Source organism: Egretta garzetta, unplaced genomic scaffold, assembly GCF_000687185.1.
Source record: "Egretta garzetta isolate BGI_Z169 unplaced genomic scaffold, ASM68718v1 scaffold252, whole genome shotgun sequence".
Lineage (NCBI taxonomy): Eukaryota > Metazoa > Chordata > Aves > Pelecaniformes > Ardeidae > Egretta > Egretta garzetta.
The window spans coordinates 283,836-306,330 of NW_009259028.1; the positions used below are offsets into that span (position 1 = coordinate 283,836).

At 37.4% G+C, this 22,495-nt stretch overlaps 1 protein-coding gene across 1 annotated transcript in view; it reads left to right on the top strand.

Annotated features, from left to right (window-relative positions):
- Nucleotides 1-12,063: 12,063 nt before the first annotated feature.
- The window catches only part of SPTLC3 (serine palmitoyltransferase long chain base subunit 3), a 53,754-nt gene continuing 43,322 nt past the window's right edge, over nt 12,064-22,495 (top strand). The window contains exons 1-3 of the mRNA XM_009634661.2: nt 12,064-12,249; nt 13,798-13,952; nt 15,428-15,576. Of these exons, the coding sequence (XP_009632956.1) occupies nt 12,124-12,249; nt 13,798-13,952; nt 15,428-15,576 (430 nt within the window). The 5' untranslated portion in view covers nt 12,064-12,123. The remainder of the gene's footprint in view (nt 12,250-13,797; nt 13,953-15,427; nt 15,577-22,495) is intronic.

Consider the following 22,495-nt stretch of genomic DNA (forward strand, 5'->3'; position numbering starts at 1 on the left):
AGTGCTCAATCTTTTCTGTTCCACGTTTCATGTCATGGTGAGGTTTCTGAATGTAAGGTAAATGGGAAAATAAGTAATATGGCTTAAAATTATTTTGAGATGTCATCTAGTCTGTTCCTATACAACAAGGCAGGCTCAGTTTTATCCAGAGCTAGTTTTATGCTAGAGTATCTTGAAGGCTATTCTGGAGTTTCTTAGCCCATAAGCCGTGCTACCCTGTTTGGGGATTTTGTTAAGAGGCTGAGAGCACTGCTTTCTGATATCTTTTGCTACACATTATCAGCTTTGACTATACATAAAGTGTTCCTGAGACACGTTTGTTTATACCATCTTAAACACCTCCATTACTCTAGCTTCATGTTTAACTGCTTTTATCAGTAGACAGTTCCTTCCAATGTCTGATTTAGATCAACTTGGCTGTGATTTAAGCAAGTTGATGCTTTCCAGAGCATAGATTATTCTCTTCCTCTTGCAGTTACCTTGTACATGTTTGAAGACTCTTAGACTGCCAGTCACTAGGGTTTTCTCTTCTCTTTAGACTAGATGATTCAAATTATTTCATTCTTCCCTTGTAACTTACTTGACCATACTTTATGCTTCTCTTCCCATTTGGTTCACCTCTTCTTTCCCGAAACACATATCCCAAAGCTGGGTAGAGTACTTCAGCCGAGACTTGCATACTGCTTAGTAGCACTAGAGTGGTTTGTCCTTTTGCCCTTAATGTTATTTTCTTAAGAGATGTCTGGGTTTTTTTCTAACTCCTTTTAGCTTTAATATTGCTTCCTGTAGACTTGCCTGCTGTTTCTCAGTACAATTGTGCTCTCCTGAAATCTGTTATTCTGCTGTTCCATTTCCTGCTTTTCCTAAGTCCCTTGATTTCTACCATTTTATGATGCGTATAAATGAAAACTTTGAGTTAAGATACCCTAATGTCTACTTAAACTAGTTCCAAGGTGCAACAATGTTTTGAGTAGTTTTTTAATTTGCCCCACAGCAATATGGGAAGAAATAATATTTGGGATAATACAAAAGCTTGTGAAATGTGTCCACAACTGTTTTTTCCATGAGCAATGGGTCTAATAAAGCCTCATTTCATCTTGTTTTGTGTCCAGCATCTTCTACCACCCCAGAACATCCCAGCTTGCCTACCACACCCTCACTTTCCAGATGGACAAGAGACAGAATGTGCTGAACCTTGTTCAGAGCTGTTTATATGCTGGCTTGTGGGTCATTACACTTGTGCTTGTATAATTCACTCCAAGAATGGCTAAAGAGCCAAGTTATTAATCTCTTTCCTTCAGTACATGGATTTGGATCTCTTTGCCCTATCAAGGTCAGATTTTCCTGAAGCTTTCAGGAAAGTATCTTGAAGACCTCTATTCTTCCATCAGATTTGATTGACATTGGTCTATGAGCTCAAAAGCTACTAGAGGGGTACATGCAGACAGAGAGGCAACACGAGGGTATAAGCCATTCCTTTCTTAGAAAACATAGTAAAATTGTTCAAATACAAAGGCTAATTCAAATGACTTTTTGCTTCTTGCTATGCATTTGAAAAGGCGTCTTTCTTTGTTGAACCAAAAAAAAAAAAAAACACCCCACACTTCAGTCACCTGAAGCATGCTTCAGTATTCTTGCACCTGATTTCTGTCTTTTGCATTTCTGGTGTGCTACTTTTTCCTAATTCTTGCCCTTTCAGCCAAGAACCGCAGCCTGTAGGTGTTTGCCTCTAGGTAGATGTGGATCTACTGATGAAAATTAGTGCATGGTGGGGTGAGGACTTTCCTTTTTGTCTATATCTAGATTCTTGTAAAACTTGAGCAGGTAACAGTGATTTCTGCAAACCTGATAGTTACAGAAGGTTCAGGTGAGAGAAAGACATCTATTTTCATCTTCAGTGTTATGACTTACATAATTACTAGAACAATTTATAAACAGTATTTTAATGTATGGTGTAGTAAAAAAAATCACGTAACAATTTATTCCTAGATTCTTTTTAATTAGTCTTCAAGCAATAGAAGTAGAATACAATTTTTTGTTTTGAGTGCTAAGATTGAATTAGACAATTTCATAATGGTTAATGAATATCACTATGATTAAATAGACATTAAGACATCATAAAGGCCTGGGTCATCTTTTCCAATTGTACAAGGCAGAAATGGAAATCAGTGGGAAGAGACAGCCTCTTGCAGAACTGTTGTATCGCCTCTGGGATCCTGGAGGAGTCCACCTGTGAGTTCCTCATAGGTGTAGAGGTGGGCATTACTTAATCATAATAGATAGAAACCACCTTTTCTTGATATTTTCTAAACGAAAAGTAGCTAGAGAAGGATGTTGCTGTTTCTGTAGCGTTTTAGGTGGAAAAAAATATCTAAAGTAAGTAGTTGTTTGTCATCTGTTAAAATAAAGCTTTTCTGCATTAGGGTGCAAGTCGGCGAATCCAGGTTACTCTGTGGGTTTCTGGGGTTCTCACACGATGATTTGAGGATTTGCAGCCCTTGTCATGTTGTTAAGTAAATGGTGCACTGATTTGGTCACGTATGCCAGTTCTGATGCTGGCTTTGGTATAGTCCATCTGACTTTAATTATGCCATGGGCACTGCTGCCAAGTTGCCTAACTATTGTTTAGATGAATTCCTGTTGTCTTGCTTAAGACTGCTTCTCTTGTGTTTGAAGGTGTCAAGCTATTGGCACATTTATAAGGATGGCTGTCTCCCTCATGTTCCTCGAATTCTTCTGTCCTAAAAACCTATGTGCTATACAATAAGTGAGTTTATGCTAAAAGGTTTTTTTCCCCCCCAGGGCTCTTTTTTGATGCTTACGTCCTATCCTAGCTTAGAGAAGGACTTTGTCTACCCAGATGGTCATCTTACTACTGAGTTTTTAGTTCCCCTACCTGTAAAATTAGCAAAACAAATCCTGACTGCCTCTTTCCCAGCTGTTCCTGAGAAATTCTGCTTTCCCCATTACTAAATTGGTAATTTTTTTATTATGGTATTTCACTTCTCTCTTGTTCCTCTCCATCTACGGTATGACAAAAGACCTGTGTTTAAATATCATTTAAAAGTAGTTAATTCCTTGGAAGAGGTAGCATAAATCCAGCTAAGACTGATTGCCTTAACAAAATTGGCAATCATTTTCTCTGTCATCACCAGAGAATATGATACGTTGCTCCTTGCAATAATAGAAATGTCTAGGAGGACACACTGATTCAAATTAACCTGTGCATAACTCTCAGAATAATTAGAATAATGTGCAAATTATTCTAATGATAGGCAACTTTCAGGTAGGAAGTGTGAATGCTGTAAATTACATTTGTGATCCTTTAACAAGGGACCTGATGTATTATGCTTCCAGAAATCTTCATCAAAACTGGTGCTGTCATCTCAGGAACCAATGATGGCCTGAGACGGTTTCTGAAGTTTTAACACATTAAAACTGAAGCTTGTGTTGTATTTGGCATGATCCAGGAAAGTCCAAGAACACATCCATTCTGATAAGGGATACATGTCTCATTATTCAACTGTTTCCATTTGTTACCATGCAAAATCCTGGCCCTGTTTGAAGCTGTTGTACTATATAATGGCAAAAACTCTGGGATCCAATGATGATTCAGTTTTGCAAATTAGTGCATAAGATCTGTCTGTTCACTTGTAGCATTTTCTTCACAAGGGAATTTTGCAGGGAGAGCAATTTGATGCTAGTTAAAACACTTTCTGGTGCTCTTCACAAAGTCACTATGTAGGAAATTGAGTTGGTGGATTTCTTCATGTAGATTTTAGCTGAGAATCAACACTGGGCAAAATCACTAACAGTCTGGTTAGATCATCTCAAGTATCTTCCCATTCAGTTACAGTCTTGATCCTAACAAATACTAGTTTCTTATAAAAAAGGTCTATGAGATCCATAGAATGAATTTCTAAATGACAAATCACGTCTGGAAGAAATTTCCTGTATTAGTAGATCATTGCCAGTGATGTGCAGAAACTGACAGCCTTTGAAGTGATACCACTTCATCATCATCTTTTTTTGTTTGTTTATTCTTAAAGCCAAAGCCACAGGATTTGAATGATCAGGAGATATTCTGATGTGGCCAGGCAGTGTGAATCTTGTAGCTTACTATAAGCTTTGGAAACAATAGCAAATGCTTGCTGCAACTTGACACCATGAACAATATCAGGATTGCTGTAACCTAGGCGTTTCATCCAGTTCTTTCATCTGATTCAACGTGCCTGGCTTTCTACTCTGTAATTGCTCTAAGGTTGGGAAATACCTTCTGGTGTTTGTAAGTATCTCTCTGGGTAGTGAACTTCATTGTTTTGTCTCTAATAATTTGAAATTATTAAGCTCCATCTTTGCCCTCATGCCTTCCTAGTTATGTTGAGTTGAGTCCACTTCGAATTTTCTGGGAGTAATGGCAGAGTAGTAGTTTTATCAGGCATAGATATTCCTTTTTCTTTCTAGTGTTTCTTGCAATGGTTTGCAATGTTCAGATGTAAAGCCATTGGGAAAAGAGTTTATGATGCTTTTTTTTTTTTTTTACCTCCTGTGTGCTGTTTGATGTAAGTGCCTTAGTTAGTTGGTATTGGATAGTATCAGTTATGGTTTAAATTGCAATTTCTGAAACCTACAGGTCAACTTAGTGTGTTCTTAGATTTTTGTCCCCATCATCACCATGTTTTCATGGTTTGCTACTGGCATTTGTCCTGAGTCTGTGCGCATGACTCTCAGCATCTCTGCTGTAAAGACAAGTATGTAGCTTTTCTTTTGACAGACACTGTAATATGACCATTCTGCTATGTGCAGTTCTACTTGCTGAACTAAATTCATACCCGATGAAAATATGGGCTGATCTATAGGTTCTGCAAAATTTGCACACAGTAGACTGTTTACTTAATAGTTGCAAATAAACAGTCACTGATGCCAGAATGTACACTGCTTGTAGTGTGTGCAGGGCTAGAAATTCATATCCTGACATATCAGGCTGAGAGACTTCTTGAAATAATATAAATACCTGCATAAAAACTTAGAGAACTAAGACAATGAAATGTACACCTTCCAAGTTCATCTTTGTTCTGGTTTGGACCTCCTGCCACTGCTGTCACTAGACTTTTACCACCCTCTTCTTCCTGAACATTATTTATGAGTAAGTCTTCTGCATCCTTCTAACCTCCTGCTCAAAAGTATTATTTTAGTATCAGGATAAAATGTTAGTCTGAAAGAGTATTGTTTTCCTAACTATATAACAAAGTTTTCTGTTTAACAGTATATTTCTAATGTGTTTCTCATTCACATCTGTATTTTCATATTATTAATGTCATAGTTGGCATTGCAGAACTTGATTATTTGGTGCTGAAAGAATTTATAATAAAATGAATATGTTGGGAGTTTCACTTGTGCTCGACTGAAAAAAATGATGCAAGTCTGGAAGGTGAAGATCCTGTCTTTTCATACCTTTGTTGGTATTTGCCTGTAGTGTGCTGTCATGAATTTGTACAGAGAAGCTGCAAGCTATTAGTCAGTAATTAGATGACAGTTGATTAACAAATCAAAAGCCATTTCCTGGTGTTTGTGAAAAGTATGCTGAAAGGGCCCAATCTTCATACAAACCTCAAGTAGCAGAACAGAACAAGCAGTAGTTAATGCTGTTTACAGGGAGTAAACTTTTCAGAGTTCCTGAGCTGTTAAACTCTAAATCTCTGGCAAGTTCAATAGCATATGGATTCCTAAATTATTCTGAAGGTGTCCTATATTTCTTAAACCTTCTGGACAGTCTTGGAAATTTTACTCTTAGTCCTTATTGATTGCCTTACTACCAGGTATATATTTTTTTCTTGAAACTTCAGCAGAAATCAATAATCAGTCTAACAAGGATTCTGCAGACACACAGTAATAAGAACTAAAGGTTTTTTGGCTTGGTTCCTATTTATGGTTTGTTTTGTGTGAAGATTATACTTTCTTGTGGCTTTGTCACAAGAGGCTGTGACCTTCATTTTAGCACATTCTAGACATGTCAGTTTCACAACTATTTTCCTTTAAGTCTTGTCTGTATAGCTGAGTAAGCTGTGAATTCCCCATGTACCCATTTTTAGCTTATGTTTTAGAAACTTGAGCCTGTAAGATCTGAAATGTGTTGTAACAGAAAGGAAACCAGATATTTAAAGTAAAGGATATCATTGACAGTAACTGAAGAGATTTGTGAAGTAATCTCAATTTGTGTCAATAGTATATTCATTATAGGAAACTTCTGATTTTCATGATTTCAATTTCCCTTTTTCTTTTCCTGGGGACTGCATACAATAATTAAGAATCCCGCAGTGTCTAATGGATGCCTAGGTATGGTGGTTTGGGGAAAACATAATAATAATGAAAGTCAACCCGGTGGGTCTGCATAGAACCTGACAGTTTTATTCTTTTAGACCCAGCCTTCTCGTGACAATGATCTGTAGGGGACAGAATTGCACATCAGCCACTTCAGACTGCGACTATCCAGTGGCAAGCTCTGAGTGGGAATGAGCTGGACCATACCCCTCTCACGGCTAAAGTGGTGGCCTGTAGTACCCCATCTTCAGCTTCTGCTCCAGAAAGATACGGGCCTTTATAGGTCCTGTCACCCCCATGTGGCTGTCTCATACATCCTAGGACATCTAAAATCACCCACATTTAGGGTCTTGCCCCATATGCTTTTCTTCTAATGTTAGGGAGGAAGCATCTGTGTAGAACCAAACTATCTGCAGGAAATCGGATGTTGCTTATCAGATTATCAGTCTGTTCCCCTGTCAGTTTTTAGCTGTAGCAATGCACTGTCCTAATTTGCTAAAGATCTCAATGTCGTCTTGAAATCTGGCAGATACTGAACATATATGGCTATCACTTGGTTCAGTTTTCAACACCCATCTCTTCATATTCATAGGTGTCTTGGAAGCTTTATGTAGATCAGTCAGCTTACATTGCTTTTTTAATAGGTTGTATGCAATAACTTGTTAACATCAGATCCAGAAATGGATGAAACTCTCTGCTCAAACTCTCTGCTCAAACTCTCTTCTGAGGGAGAGTAAAATAAAGTCTTCTGGATCAGATTTTATTCCTATTGGGGAACTTATATTTAAAGACAAAGACTTGCTCTATTGGAAGTGGCCATAATAGCTCAAAAATATTTAATTAAAGAGAGGTTTCAAAAAGCAGATTGGGATTTCTCGATTTCTTTAGAAATGTTGTGTTTATGAAACATGAAACATGAGTTCTCAGGTCTCCGTTTCTTTGACGCAACTCCACTCACACAGGTTTACTCCTAACTTATGCCAGCATAAGTGGTTACCTCTTTGTTAGTAAATTAATCAGGGCCAGCACACAGGTTTAATACTGTCCATGCTGTTCAATTCTTAGCTCTCCCCTTGATACAAATCTGGCTTATGCCAACTAGCACTATTCCAGATGCTGCAGGACCTAAATGCAATGAAATTTTCTCTCCTCAATTTAAGGGTAGTGTGAGCAAATATTTACGTATTATTCATGCTATTGCATAGCTATCTTTTATTTTTCTTTGCTAATGCAAGTATCATGTTTTATAACTATTCCTTATAAAAATGTTGCCAGGAGTGTGCTTAATAGACTTCGAGGTTAGTTTATATTATTATTACAGCAAACTATTTTGACTAAGACTGTCCATTATATTCAGTATTTTATACTGATGCCCATTCTAATAGCACTGTTAGATTTGTTGTTAGTGATAATTCCTCACTTTTAAAAACTGAAGGCATTTAGGAGGGGATTCTTCATTAGGGGAGAGTTTCAAAATACTTCAGATAACTACAGAATATGGGGATCTAAGAGATATTGCACTGACAGCTGACTTTACTGCATTAGCATCACCCCTGTTGACTTCCTTGGCATCAAAATATTTCCCAGGAATTCTCTTGCTGTGAGTGCCTTACTGGAAACCAATTTGGAGCTGTGGTTTAAGGCTGCTGCCAAATCTGTTGGCATGGGTTGTCTGTGTGCTACAGAGTTATGAGGCTGGAGCTGTCAGTGTGACCTTTGGTATCAAGAGAGTACAAGGCAGCTTGATCTAATAGCTAAGCACAGACTCAACATACAGAAGGTGCATATCCTGAGTGTGCTTTTGGCTTCTGAGAAGTTAATGAAATCCTAGATTTGACAAACTCATTTGCAGAACATCCATTCATTTTTAATTTCATCTATAGCCTTTCTGTGTTGGGTGTCTTTACATTGTATTGGTAGATTCCTTGTATCTGTGCCTGGGAAGTGTACTTAGTCTGTGACAGACTACTGAGAAACTATTTTGATATGGAATGCTGGCATAATTTTTAAAGCAAATCAATAAAATGTGGATTACCATATCACAAAGAGTATTTACTCAAGATTTTTAAAGGAAGCCAAACGTAAAATTGCTGAGTAACTTTGGGCTGCTGCTTAAGTTGGGCTTTTTGCCAGAAAAATGGGCAGTTACAAATAAGATATGATTTTTGAAAAGGTTACCAGGGAGATGCAGAGAATGGAGTCCCCCAGGGATCTCTTATTGGACCTGTGCTCTCTCATTTGCACCAATGGTCTGGAAAAAGGGGTGAGGAGAAATAGGTGGCAATATGTGTTGACAATACCAAATTCTTCAGGGTGGTGAAAAATCAGCTCTGGACAGCAAGTATTGCAGAAAGTTCTTTTAGGTAGTGTGTAATGGTGGTAAAACAGTAGACAAAATTGCAGGTCACTAAATAAAAAAAAAAAAAAAGAATTAATTGGAGGGGGAAATGAACCTAAGAATGCAAAAATAGTAGTGTCCTCTAAATTAGATATTTATTGCAACTGAGGAATGATATTTTGTAGGCATAAGAGATATTGCTGAAAATGTGAACTGTGGCAAGAAGGCAAATAGAATATTAACAGTCTTTTAAAAAGCAACAGAAAACAAGACAAAGTGTCATTTGCAGATCTGTTAATCCATACTGTGCCTTCAAGTGGTGTATACAATTTTAATTCCCTTCCCCTGCCATCTCAGAAAGGTATTATTGAACTCTGCAGAGTGAAAGTTTAAGTATTAAAATATAGATTTTTTTTTTTTTATTTTTTTTTTAATTAAATCTATATAAGGACAAGGACACTAGACTAGAATTAAATAGATTAAGATTCTTCAGCTTGGGAAGAGACAAGTGGAGAAAGTGGAAAGACAGAAGTCATTTAAGTATGGAAAATTATGAGTTGTGCAATCAGTTGAGTAGGAAATCTGAACAGACAACAATGGTCAAAGTAAATTGTCAAATGAAATTATCAGGCAATTTTATAATAAAAAAGAAATACTTTTTTTACAGAATAAATCAATTATCAAAATTCACAATTCATTTCCGCAGTATTTGTGGGTTCACAAATGATGGGCAAATTCACAGTTATCCCCTGATTGCTATTAAATGTGAAAACACAACCTCAGGCTCATGAAATCGCAAAGCCACCAGTTGCTGGAAGTTGGGAGAATATACTGAGGAAAGTATCATTATTGCTGGAAGTTGGGAGAATATACTGAGGACAGTATCATTCTCTATTTTTGTTTTTTAGAATCTTTGCCCAATCATCTGCTACTTAGGATTGGTACAGTTGAGGTATGGAGCTGGAAAATATACTGTCTGCTACAGGAGTTACTACAGATGATAATAATATACTTGTGCATGTACAACTCAGCAGAGCACCCAGTGTGTAACTAGTGCAACTAATGATCTCTGAATCATTTCAGGCATTTGTAGGAGATCTGCTGTATTTGATTTTGCTGCCAGCAACAGCTTAATTACATCTATCTTTACTGTCTAGCTGCTTTAAATGGACAGTCTCCAATTCTGCCTCATCCTTCTCAAATAAAACTGTATGATAACATGTAAAAAGTCAACAGTAATGTAATGCAAAATAACAATTAACCATTCATCCACCAACCAGTTAGGTTGGCTGAAATTGTTGAACTTCCTCATGACATTCAGTCAGTCACCCGTACCTCAATGCTTGAATTTGAAGCGCTGCACAAAAGCATCCACGTTACCACTCTCCAGAAGCAGCAAATCCAGTTGTTTTGGTTATTCCAGTCCTGAGACTCTTTCTCTACTTTTTTGTGGGACTCTAGGGATGGATGAAATGCTCTTTGTTTTCCTCACTTTATTAATAAGATATATAACAACAAAGTGTTTCTTAGCATGATGGTTCTGTTTATCAATTTTATTAAGTGTCTCTTCTGGGCCCTGGAGCATTATCACATCATCACAGCTTAACAGGCTACAATGTCAATTGAATTGCCGGAGATGACCATAAGTATGCTCTTAGCCCATGACAAATGTAAATATGACTGAGCTTAATCCTTGATGAAATACTGTATCTTGTCACTGTGTGCACACAGCTGTTGTGGCTCATGTGAAATACAACTTGACCATGTATTTAACTCATCCTCATAAAATGTTTTGCATGGTAAATAGGTTGCCCAGAAAGAGCAATTAGCTTGAGGTAGGAGTGCGTGTGTAGCATTGCTTCAAAGGTCTACCCTCACATGATGAAAGCCAGCCCTGGATTCCTTCTCCTTCACAGGGCAATAAGTCTTTCCAAACTCTAAATGTGTTTCTCTTCAGCCCTACCAGCAATTTTTTCCTTTTTGGGTTTCCTTCAAATTCTTTATATTCTACATTGTGCCCGATACCTTTTTTCTTTTTTCTTTTATTTTTTCCTCTCCTAAGAAAACTTCCTGAATCCAGGACTGGACAGCAAGTTACTACTGAAACAAAAATCTTTTGAGGATTAAGGCTTTTTAATTCAGTATGAAGATCAATAATACTCTAGGTCTGACAAGTACAGTGAATTTACAGTTGTTCTTAACACGATTATTCTGTTTCAGCTTGCTGCATTACATAAATAGATAATCTACTTTTTCTAGTTCATCCATCCCGCAGGCAGCAATGTATTAATGGTATTTCTTCATATGTCGGTAGTCTTGCTTTATAATATGTTCAAAAACATATGGTTGGTTGGGGTTTTTTTAGTTTTGGGGTTTTTGGGGGTTGTTTCTTTTTTTTTTACAGAGGGCACTATATTTTCTGGATTACGTCTTGTTATTTTTGGCAGGTTGTTTGTTACTAGTCAGTAACTGTAAATGACATCATATTTTGCAGAAATAAAGGAGTTACCTCTCTTCCAAAGAATAATCTGATAAGCCTACTGAATATAAGTTGGTTTGAGAAGATTGCAACTGAAAAACCTTAGCTGCTTTAATTTGAAAATGGAAATTTTAGAATATTTTCAAGACAAAATATTTTGTCACGTGGTTGTAACTTTCTAGAAGTTGCTCACATAGGGTTACTAATTCCAACAAGCAGGGTGTCTGTGTGTGTCTCCTCTTTTTTTTTCTTTTTTTTTTTCCTTTTTTTTTTTTTTTTTTACATACCCTTAGAAGTATGGAAGAGGTCACTGAAAATATGATTTAAAGCATTTGTGAAATCAGAACAGAAATAGAATGCTGGGATCATAGCTGTTTTGCATACTTCCTCAAATCCGAAGAACATCACGGTAAGGGTGTCCTATTTTAGACAGGATTTGTTGTATATAGGTTAGTTGCTGCGATGGGTTACACAAGACTTCCAGAAGCAGTCAGGCACAGTGTAGGTGAGTTTTTAATCCTGCCCTTCCTTTTTTATAGCTCTGTCTTGCAAGAACAGAGCATTGTGGTTTCCATTTAATCACCTTTGAAATAATTGTCCAATTACACAATAATATGTTGCCAATCTTTCATAAGTTTCACATGTTTCAAAATAGACAAGGGAGTGGTGTTGAAGACACCTGCAATTAAGGACATTGGTGGAGAGGAGAGAAAATGGAAGACACTTGTAGTGGTCAGTAGCAACTGCAGTGTTGCTGCTGACCTCTTCAGGTATAGGTGGCATGAGCTGACACAGTGTGAGGTCTAAATGTCTCTCCTAATTTGTGGTATATTAGAGAAAATATTTGCCTCAAGGTCTAAGGTCTAAGCTTTGATGAGATTAAATGTATTAATCACAAGTTTCTCTTCTGTATTTCCAGAAGAATGGTGTATCAAATGGAACTCTCTACAAAAAAACATTTATTGAGCACTTTGAACAGGCACCAATGTATGTTGCTGTTCTTACTTTCCTGGGTTTTGGAGTGGGAACAATATTTGGCTACCTGCGAGATTTTATGAGAGCCTGGGGACTAGAAAAACGTAACGTTGCTGCAGAGAGAGAACAACAAAAAGTATGTATGAAAAAGATATTATGTATCCACAGCTGAGTTTTCCCCTGCTTACAAGTTACATACAATAACCTACCAAAGTAACCTAGCACACAACTTTCATCTTAGAGAAGAACATTGCATAGGGATGAGAGGAATGGCACACACTGCAGTATAGTTAAACATGTGTGTATGAATATGTACCTGTACAAAAATAAAATCATAATTTTCACCCAGAGAGATGTTCATCTTGTTCTAAGAGTGTCAGAATACTCTCAGCAACATAGAATCTCAGTGTATTAGGTCAATCCACAGAAAAAAACTCGGAAATGCCATATTGTTAAATATATTATCTCTCCAAATCTCTTAAACCCCAATTTTTCTTTGTCCCATCTGGCTGTTTTTCATAGCGATAGGTAGTGCTAACATCTTGGTAATTGCTGACTTACGTTTGCTGAACAGAGCACTCAGGAATCATTGTCCCAGCACAAAGTGAATGTAGCCTGAGTTCTTGTGAGTCCTGACTTAGAAATTTTTTCATCCCAGATAGTTCTAAATGAAACTTGCACCTCAGCAAGCTCAATTGCCTTCTAACTTTTTTTAGATTTTTTTTGTTGCTCCTCCTTCTCTGTGCAGTTTGAGCCATCATTTACAATAATACCTGGCATAGCAGAGGAAAAATGCAAATGATGTTGCTGTTCCTCTTACAAATAAAATTCCCAAAATTGTTTACTGTTTTGGCTTTTTGAAGATGTATGCACTACTTAATGAAACATAATGGTGCAGTCTTTTTATCAGCATTTTCATGGAATATGCTTTTCAATTCACTTCATGATTCGGCCATTTGTTGAGGTATTTTGATTCCATATGTGCCAGTTAAATCTTTTTCCTATCCACGTTCATTTAATTCTCCATTCTCCCACATATGTAACTACATGTCATGTTATTTTTATCAGGTTTTTGTATCCAGTGTCTAATATGGCTATATTGCTGTTTCATATAAAACTTTGCTTAGGTCCCACACCTTCATTTTAATTTAATGTCCAAGTAAAATTTATAGATAGAAATTAATTGTCAACCAAAGTAGTTGGCTTCACTCGCTTTTTGTACATCCAGGCTAGGCCAATAACGCCCAGATCAATTACATTGGACTAGCTTTAATCTAACGTATGCAACATTTCATGAAATATAATGAGTTGTTTATCCTAGTTTTGCAGTCTGCTCCATACACAGCAAGATGTTAAATTTGGAGCATTTGGTTTCTCCAAGTGACAGAATCCTGAGTTCTTCTATTTCCAACTTCCCACATATTGGACAGGAGAATTAAGCCAACTTGTTGACCATTATAAAAAAACCAACCAATACTCCCCCTCTCCCCCAAAAGCCAAGACTATTTAAAGGGAATTAAAGCTATTTGCTGGTTGGAGTTGTTTGTGACATAGGAACATGTGGCTGTTAAAGCTCTCTGTTTACTAACAAATCAGTTTTTCCTTTTTAATGGGAATGACTGACTTGGGTACAGAAGCAAGACATTTTTCTAGCAACATAATTCTGTGCATGTTTTCAATGCAGGATTTTGTGCCACTTTATCAAGATTTTGAGAACTTTTACACCAGAAACCTCTATATGAGAATACGGGATAACTGGAATCGTCCAATTTGCAGTGTCCCAGGGCCACAGTTTGACCTCATGGAACGTGTTACGGATGATTACAACTGGACATTTAGGTGAGTCAGCTTACACTCTGCAGCTGTCAGCTTCATAAGAATACTCCTGATATATCTGCAAAGCACAGAAAGTTGCATCTAACCTCTCATACCTAGATCCTCGACTAATATACGTCAGCATATTTTTTCTGAAATCAGTACCATGCTGATAATCTGTCCCCTTTCTTCTGAGTACTGCGTCCAGCTCTGGAGCCCTCAGCACAAGAAGGACATGGAACTGTTGGAACGGGTCCAGAGGAGGGCTACAAAAATGATCCGAGGGCTGGAGCACCTCTCCTATGAGGACAGGCTGAGAGAGTTGGGCTTGTTCAGTCTGGAGAAAAGGAGGCTACGGGGAGACCTGATTGCGGCCTTCCAGTACCTAAAGGGGGCCTATAGGAAAGATGGGGAACGTCTTTTTCATAGGGCCAGCTGTGTTAGGACAAGGGGAAATGGTTTTAAACTAGAACAGGGTAGGTTCAGGCTAGAGGTAAGGAAGAAATTTTTTACAATGAGGGTGGTAAAACACTGGAACAGGTTGCCCAGAGAGGTAGTGGAGGCCCCATCCCTGGGAACATTCAAGGCCAGGTTGGATGGGGCTCTGAGCAATCTGATCTAGTTAGCAGTGTCCCTGCTCACTGCAGGGGGGTTGGACTAGATGACCACTAGTGGTCCCTTCCAACCCTAAACATTCTATGATTCTATGATTCTATGATTCTATGAATGTTTTTTGGAAATGCAGTATGGCAGGGACTGAACTCTATCACAAATAGGTTTTGTTTGGTGGTGTCAGCACAAGCAAGACTGCTTGCATTCATAACAACAGACCTTTAGTCAGAATATTACAACAAGATTTGTTGTATCCCTCGATTAGGATTTAAATAATAATTTCTTGCATTGCATAAATGTGTCTTCATATTTACACAGTGAGCTTTTGGCAGTAAGTTTTAAGCAGTTTACAACTTGAAGATTTCAGTGTATCGCAACTGTTACCAAATTATATAGATATGGAAATTCACCACATAGACAATGTGTGGGTTGACTATATTTCAGCTTATTGGATGCATCATAGTTTTTCCTGCAACATTTTCCTCATGTTTAATTTCCACTTGTGTGTGAACACTGATGACTATGTGGAAGCAGTTGACAATTTGCTTGAAAAAATAGTGTCTACAAGTTGTTCCTTAAATAAAGTCCTAAGTTGGTTGGTTCATTGAATTCCATAAAAGCACCCTTTCACCTAATACCAGTATATTGCCATCTCCAGCATGGAGTCTGGAAAACATTCTGAGCAAGAAGCAGTATTTAGTTAGGAGAAGAGAAAGGCTGGAAAAACCTTTGGGACATTAAAGTATGAGGATTGTAAATTCCCAAATAGGAATTTGACAGTGGAACAAAATCTGGTTGGAGAATTTTAGGGTTTTTTCTTTTCTTTTCTTATTGTTTGGGGTTGGAGAGAAAGTTGAGCTGTTCTTTAAAATTTGTTTTAATTATAGGTTTACAGGAAGGACTATCAAGAATGTAATCAATATGGGTTCTTATAACTACCTCGGCTTTGCAGAAACAGATGTTAATGCTTTGAAAACTGTGACCATAGAGTTACAAAAATACGGGACAGGAATCTGCAGTACCAGACAGGAAATGGGTGAGTAAACAGCTAGATGGCCACCAAAGTTTCTGGAACTATATGCTTTTTCTTACAGATATCTTGAAGGAATTGGATACTTAGAGAATTTTAGTCACATTAATAATTACTTGTTTCACTATTAAAAGTGATGCTGTGTATTATTCATTATCACATATGGAATTTTTTAAAAGGAAAAATGTTATTGATTTTTGGAAAAGCAAGAACAAATGTCTCATATAGTGACCTGGGATTTTTAATGATGAAAGTAACAGGCTTATTTTTTCAAAGAAGTAAACTAAACATTGAGACTTCAATGCTGGAAGTAACAGGCTTATTTTTTTAAAGTAGTAAACTAAACATTGAGACTTCAAGAATTGTTCTAGGGCAAATGTAATTAATCTGATTAGTAAAATGAGCTTTTACATAATTTTTTTTTAATCCATGTTCTAAGAATATATTGTAATGTTTTATCAGACATTAATGGGCACAACATAGAAATGTCTAGTGTGCCTCTAAGGAATAAATTGAGGGAGGTTCCATCTCACTTTTTTGGTTTATATGTCCTTTATGACTTGTCTGCATTTTTTGGTTTGTAGGCTGCACGCAGTGTTATCTTCAATTGTATATTTTTACACAAAGCTTTGCATTCCAAATGGTGCAATCAGCCTGCATTTCAGAGAAAACAGTTTTGAGCCATAGAAATGCAAGGGGAGGTTTCTCTTCAGGCTTTGTCCTTCTTGGGAACTATCAAAAGAAAAAAAAAAAAATGTAGGCTTCCCAGCATGGAGAAGTCTTTTATAGAAAACTTCACCCCTGCTGCCAGTTCAGCAACCTGAAAAATTTTCATTTTGTATCTCTCAAAGCAAACTCTCTTCCTCCAGAATTCTTATGGGAAAAAATATTGTCTTCAATTTGTTTTTTTTTGTTTAAAGTCTCATTTCCAGACAAAAAAATAATGCAAACCTTGTCATCTGCTTCTTATCTTGTCATCATAGTTTGATTTGCCAATAATAAACATGTCAGTGGCACCACTCAGAGAGGGTTTACAGATTGACCCTACTTTCCTTTTGTAGGTAACCCACCTGGTGACTGCAATATATTAACGTGAATTGCATGCTTGAAAGTGGTCACCATTACTAGTCATGTCAGGTATTGAAGGAGTATTTCTCTGTATCTTTTTCTCTTGGATTCTATTTTGTCTGAGAACATTTCAAATTGTTTTCAGTATATCAAAGAGTATGCCTGGTGTTCCTCATTCTTTATCTTTTGCGGAATTTTTTATGTGGAAGACTTGTATAACTGACTTATTCTCAAAAAAAAAAAAACCCTTTATGAAATTATTTATTCTCCCTTCAAATATTAAAAATCTTAGTTAACTTCATCCAGTCTGTTTTTAGAGCCAATGTATACAGTTTTCTAGGACTTTCTCTTCACCTAAACTCCTGTGCCATACTCAAAGTTATCTTGAAAGATTGAGCAAAGTTTTAGATTCATTCTAATTGCTTTCACAACAAATAATCCCATGAACTTCATTCAGACTATTCACAATGCAAGAATGGGCTACAAATAAAGAACATTGGACAAGTCTTGTCAGTATCTTTTAGGGAGTGAATTTCAGAGAGCAGCTTGGACATCAAGACTTATTAAAATAGGAAAGCAGGGTGTTAAGACCTGGCTTAGATGCTGCAGATGAGCAGTCATAGCATTTTGTCCTAGGCAGCTAACAGAGAGCCTGTGCTTGGTGTAGTCAGTGGAGAGACCGTTCCACAGAGCGATTCTGAGCGATGGTTACTTCATTGGCCCTGGTTCTGTTGGAGTTTGTCTACTGCCAAGAACTGTATAAAGAGCCTAAGGAAAATAACTTCTTATTAGTAGTGTGGATACCCTCTTTTGTTTTTCCTTTATCCTCTTACGCTGCTTCAGCTCTATTCTGGTTCACAGTTGAGCAGATTTGAAAAATTTTATCCAAGTTAAATATGTATACACATATACTTTCAAGAGAGAGGTAGGGAAGGGTCTGTATGAAAGGTCTTACCTTTTTTAATTATCATTTGCCATCTTCATTCTTAGAAATATAAAACAGAACAGTTTTGTTCCTGTGCAGATAACATTGCAAAACTTTTGTTGTTATTGTGTGGCTGAGCTGAAGTGGTTTGAAGGAAAAATGCAGAGAGCTGTAGGAGCCAGGGCTATAAATTGCCTGTGGGGTCCTAATCCAAGAGAGTGCTTGAACATATTTATAATTTCAAGCTAATTGACTTTGAAAGTACTGTTCTTCTTATGTGCATTTAAGTGTCTGGCATGTTTGTGCTTTTACCAAGATCGCTCTCAAAGCAGTGATAGGTGTCTCTCTTTGAGAAGGATCATTCCACTAGTATGAGAAGATTTCGGAGAGAGGGGAAAACAAAGAATAAACAAATCAAATTAGTGTGAGTGAAGTTTGAAAGAATACATGATGGTAAAACTGTCCTTTGCAGTCTCTTGCCTAAACTCCTCCTCTTATAACTGTGCAGACTGCTGTGTGGGTATGAAATGCTGTCATGTCAGAATGTTGTTGCAGGTAGTTTGCTCTCAGAATAAGTTAATACAGACGTTTTAACATGGTTGTTTATATCTTTACAAAACTGTGTTTTATTAAGGAAACTTAGTGAGGCTAAACCTTGCTAAATGTAAAACAATTATTCTACATTCCCAGAAAAGTAACTTAAGTGTGTGTAAACATAGTTCAGAAATTAACTTCGGTGAGAACTGTGAAGCCCTGCTCATGCCTTCTCTAAAATAATAATGCACATGCCACTTGAACAGACATTCCTGTTTAAGCACAAAAGCATAGGAAACTGATAAAAACAGTGGCTGGTCTTCCTAGATTTGTCCTCCATAAAAAGATTAAGGTTTTTCACTCCACATTTTTAATTACACACCCTTTTTAAATTGTAATAATAATAAATCACTTTCTTTAGCATATCAGTGTCATTTAAGAAACATTCCTGAGGCTTCTGTGGGACTTTCAATCTGAAAGAAAAATATTTTCCTTTTTTTAAGACCAACCTAACTATTATCCCTCAAAAGCAAGATCTTGGGGTTATAAGTGGCAGTTCCATGAAAGAATTAGTTTATTGTTCAGTGGTCAGAAAGCAAGTCAAATACCAGAAATTATTAGGAAGGGAACAGAAAGCCAACGTAGAACCTCAGTATGCTACTGCATAAACCTGTGGTTTGCTGTCATCTTGAGTACTCTGTGCAGTTCTGGTCAAAAACATTTAGCAGAACTGGGAAGTGTCAGAGATGCCTATGGCCATCGCTGTACAGTCCTTAATACTGGACCAGTGGACCAGAAAATCATCATACAAATTTGGCTTGAATTAGGAACATGCACATACTCATATTTTTATAAAGTTGGGCAGTATTTACAACAGAGATAGCATATAACAAACTAACGAAGCAGTAATCTGGGTCTTTTCAGTGTTTCTGAGGACACTAAGATTAAAAAGACATTAAGGGAAGACACTTGAAAGATATCAACCAGAAAGAGTTGCACATAGGCTTGGGGCATGTCTTCTAAGAGCAGTAGCTTGGGTGAATGTGTGAAAGTGGTTGTTTGCAGACAGTAGGCAGAAGGCATAGTGGTGGGATGGCAGTGCTAGGTTAACGGTTGGACGTGATGATCTCAAAGGTCTTTTCCAACCTAAACGATTCTATGATTCTGATGCAGAAAATGCCGATACCATGGTCTGCTTAGAGGTGAAAGACTTTTCAGTTCTGTGTGGTACATGGGATGGAAGTAGCCCCTGAAGGATCTTGGCAGCAAAAAGTTAGGCATAACAATGATCCTTCAAAAAATTTTGGAGCAGCTGGAGATGTAGAATGAGGACCGTCTTGGTCAGAGGGACAGGCTGGGAAGAACAATAGGACCATTCGCATAGCATGGTAAGAGCATTCTGAACACATCTGAGAATAGCAAGGTTAAACTTACGGAAGCCAGAGGAAGAGATGCTGCATTAACTGTGTGAGGTGTCAGGGGAGGATACAGAGAGATCTGCACCGGCCATAGCTGACAATAGTGACCATATGTGTAATTTAAATTAAAACAGTGGACGTGATGATCTCAAAGGTCTTTTCCAACCTAAACGATTCTATGATTCTGATGCAGAAAATGCCGATACCATGGTCTGCTTAGAGGTGAAAGACTTTTCAGTTCTGTGTGGTACATGGGATGGAAGTAGCCCCTGAAGGATCTTGGCAGCAAAAAGTTAGGCATAACAATGATCCTTCAAAAAATTTTGGAGCAGCTGGAGATGTAGAATGAGGACCGTCTTGGTCAGAGGGACAGGCTGGGAAGAACAATAGGACCATTCGCATAGCATGGTAAGAGCATTCTGAACACATCTGAGAATAGCAAGGTTAAACTTACGGAAGCCAGAGGAAGAGATGCTGCATTAACTGTGTGAGGTGTCAGGGGAGGATACAGAGAGATCTGCACCGGCCATAGCTGACAATAGTGACCATATGTGTAATTTAAATTAAAACAGTTTTTGTCAGCAGCAATCTCTCTTGCAGGTGCAGAAAAAGTATTTTTTTTTTTTTATTTCTTTGGCTAGTTAGTTATAAATCAAGAAAGCAATTGGGACATGAAAAAGCAGGAAGTTTTGTTTTCCAGGAATAAATGTTGGGTCTGAGACAATAATTCTTAAATTATGAAGGATGTAACTGGAAACTAGTTATTCAAGTAACTGGAACACTCAGTATATTAGCTTATTTCATGTAAACTACCCCCAAAAATTTCTATGCTATGTTTTATTTATATTTTACTTACTTTAATCTTCCTCTCAAAAGTGTTATATTTAGCTTAATAAAAATGCTAACAATTAGGAATGAAAAATAAATTTGAAATAGCATGTATTCCCTCTATATAGTGAAAAGAATGACAAATTGAATGTGAAGTCCTTTTTTCCCATGCAAATCAATGTATTTTAATGGCTGGAGAGGGAGGTGGCTACTGTTGGAGGCAGGCTCACAAGCCTTTTGTGTGAGCCCATCCTGTCACGTTTATAGCCAGCCTTTTCTAAGCAACGTAACTTAAAATTATTAAGGGAGAAATATGCAAATTATTATTTAACACTATTTCCTGCTTGCTGATTGCAGATGATAATAAAATCGGTAATGTTAAACTCTTTAAAATAAAGCAGATTATCGTGCCCTGATCCTAGGCTTAGCGCCAGGGCAGTGATGGGGCTGTCACAGGAGCAGCTAGGAGTTTCAATGCTCCATTTATCTAACTCACCATTATTCCTTATGGAGATGATATACATGAGTAACAGGAGCAACTGTATCATTAGAGCTATTTAAGCAGCCAAGCAGGATTCCTGACTTCTGAAATCTTTCTCCTGTGATTATGTCTTGGGCCAAAAGACAAGATGGAGCCTGCACAGAACACTTCCAGGGTGATTCATTCTGCAGGGCATGGTTACGAGATTACCTTTTAACACCTAGCTTGCACTCAGTCGTAGGGGTTTTTGTTTGAGGATTTTTTATGTTTGATTGTGATCTGATTTCTAAAAACCAAGATGTAAAAACCTGTGCCAACATTTAAACTACAAAAGTACCTCCATCCCCGTCCATTCCTTCCATTAGGTTTTAAGTCCTAATACGAATTTCTAGCAGCATTTCAAGAGGGTAAAAATAGTTATTTGACCAATCTTTCTTTTATACCACTTCAAAGCTTTAATTAGGGCCAGAGCTCATTTTAAACTCGGTATTGTACAAACACAAAAATAAATGGCCCATTTTTCAGTTCAGGGAAAGAGATAAAGAACTAAAGTTCCTATAATTTACTGTTTCCTAGTAGGAGCTTAAGGAGAAATACAGCCACATAAATGAGAATTAGTGTGCATATACATATTTCATAATCTTGGCTACTTTCTGATAGGGTATGGTATAAATTAGCAAACAGTTCATGAGAGGAATTTTCTTTCTTTGACATTTCCAACTGACATAATTTTCCATTTTGTGCCTCCCCTCTCATAAATAACTGATCCAAATTATGATCAAAGGGTCAAGTTTGTTCCTGGTATTTCACCATTGAAAAAGTATGTTTGCAAAAAGCACCATTAAGCTCTGGACAGTTCATCTTCTGGCAGGTGGAACTGAAGGCATCAGGAGTAACTAAAGGTTGTGCGACCTGTTTAAAACCTAAAATATCTCCGATATATAATGTTGTCTGTGCACCTGCAATTATTTAGGCACTTACAACACTGCCATCCAGGCTTCCGCATGAAGCAGCTGGACTTCAACTGTAAATCTTAGCCTTGTGTTTCTATAAAGGAAAAAAGCAAACAAAACTGGAAGATCTAAATTAAACTGGAAGTTTGTTAAAACCAATCTACTCTCTTCTGAGAATCAGTAAATTACACAGGTACAGTATTCTATCTATGACACCTGCAGCATCCTTCTGGTGTGATAAGCCCTATCAGCTGGCAGCAACATTAAGAAATCTTGAGCATTTCCTTTCTTTCAAATGCTTCCTCAAAACCCATTTCTTTTGGGGCTGTTTTATGCACATACAGTGTTAAATGAGGCAACTACATAACATTGCTGCGTGCTTCTGTCCCTCTATCTTTCCAGTATGTATCGTTCTACAATGGTAGGCTTTGCTCTTGTAGTGGGCTTGTAGGGCAGTGATACCCTCTGCATCATCCACTCTTGTAGAATGTTGTAAGTAAATAATACGCTTTCTACATCTTCTGTTTCTTCATCCTTCTATTAATAACTCATCCAATCTTACTTTTGTAGAAGTGTATGTGTTTCAGTAATATTATTTTTTAATCTCTGACAAGTATCTTACCAGAGTGAATCTGTGACCTTAAGTTTCAAGCGTGACAAGGAAGTTTAGGTGTTTTGTTCTTTTTCCCACACTCCTACGGGTACCTCTGACAAACCA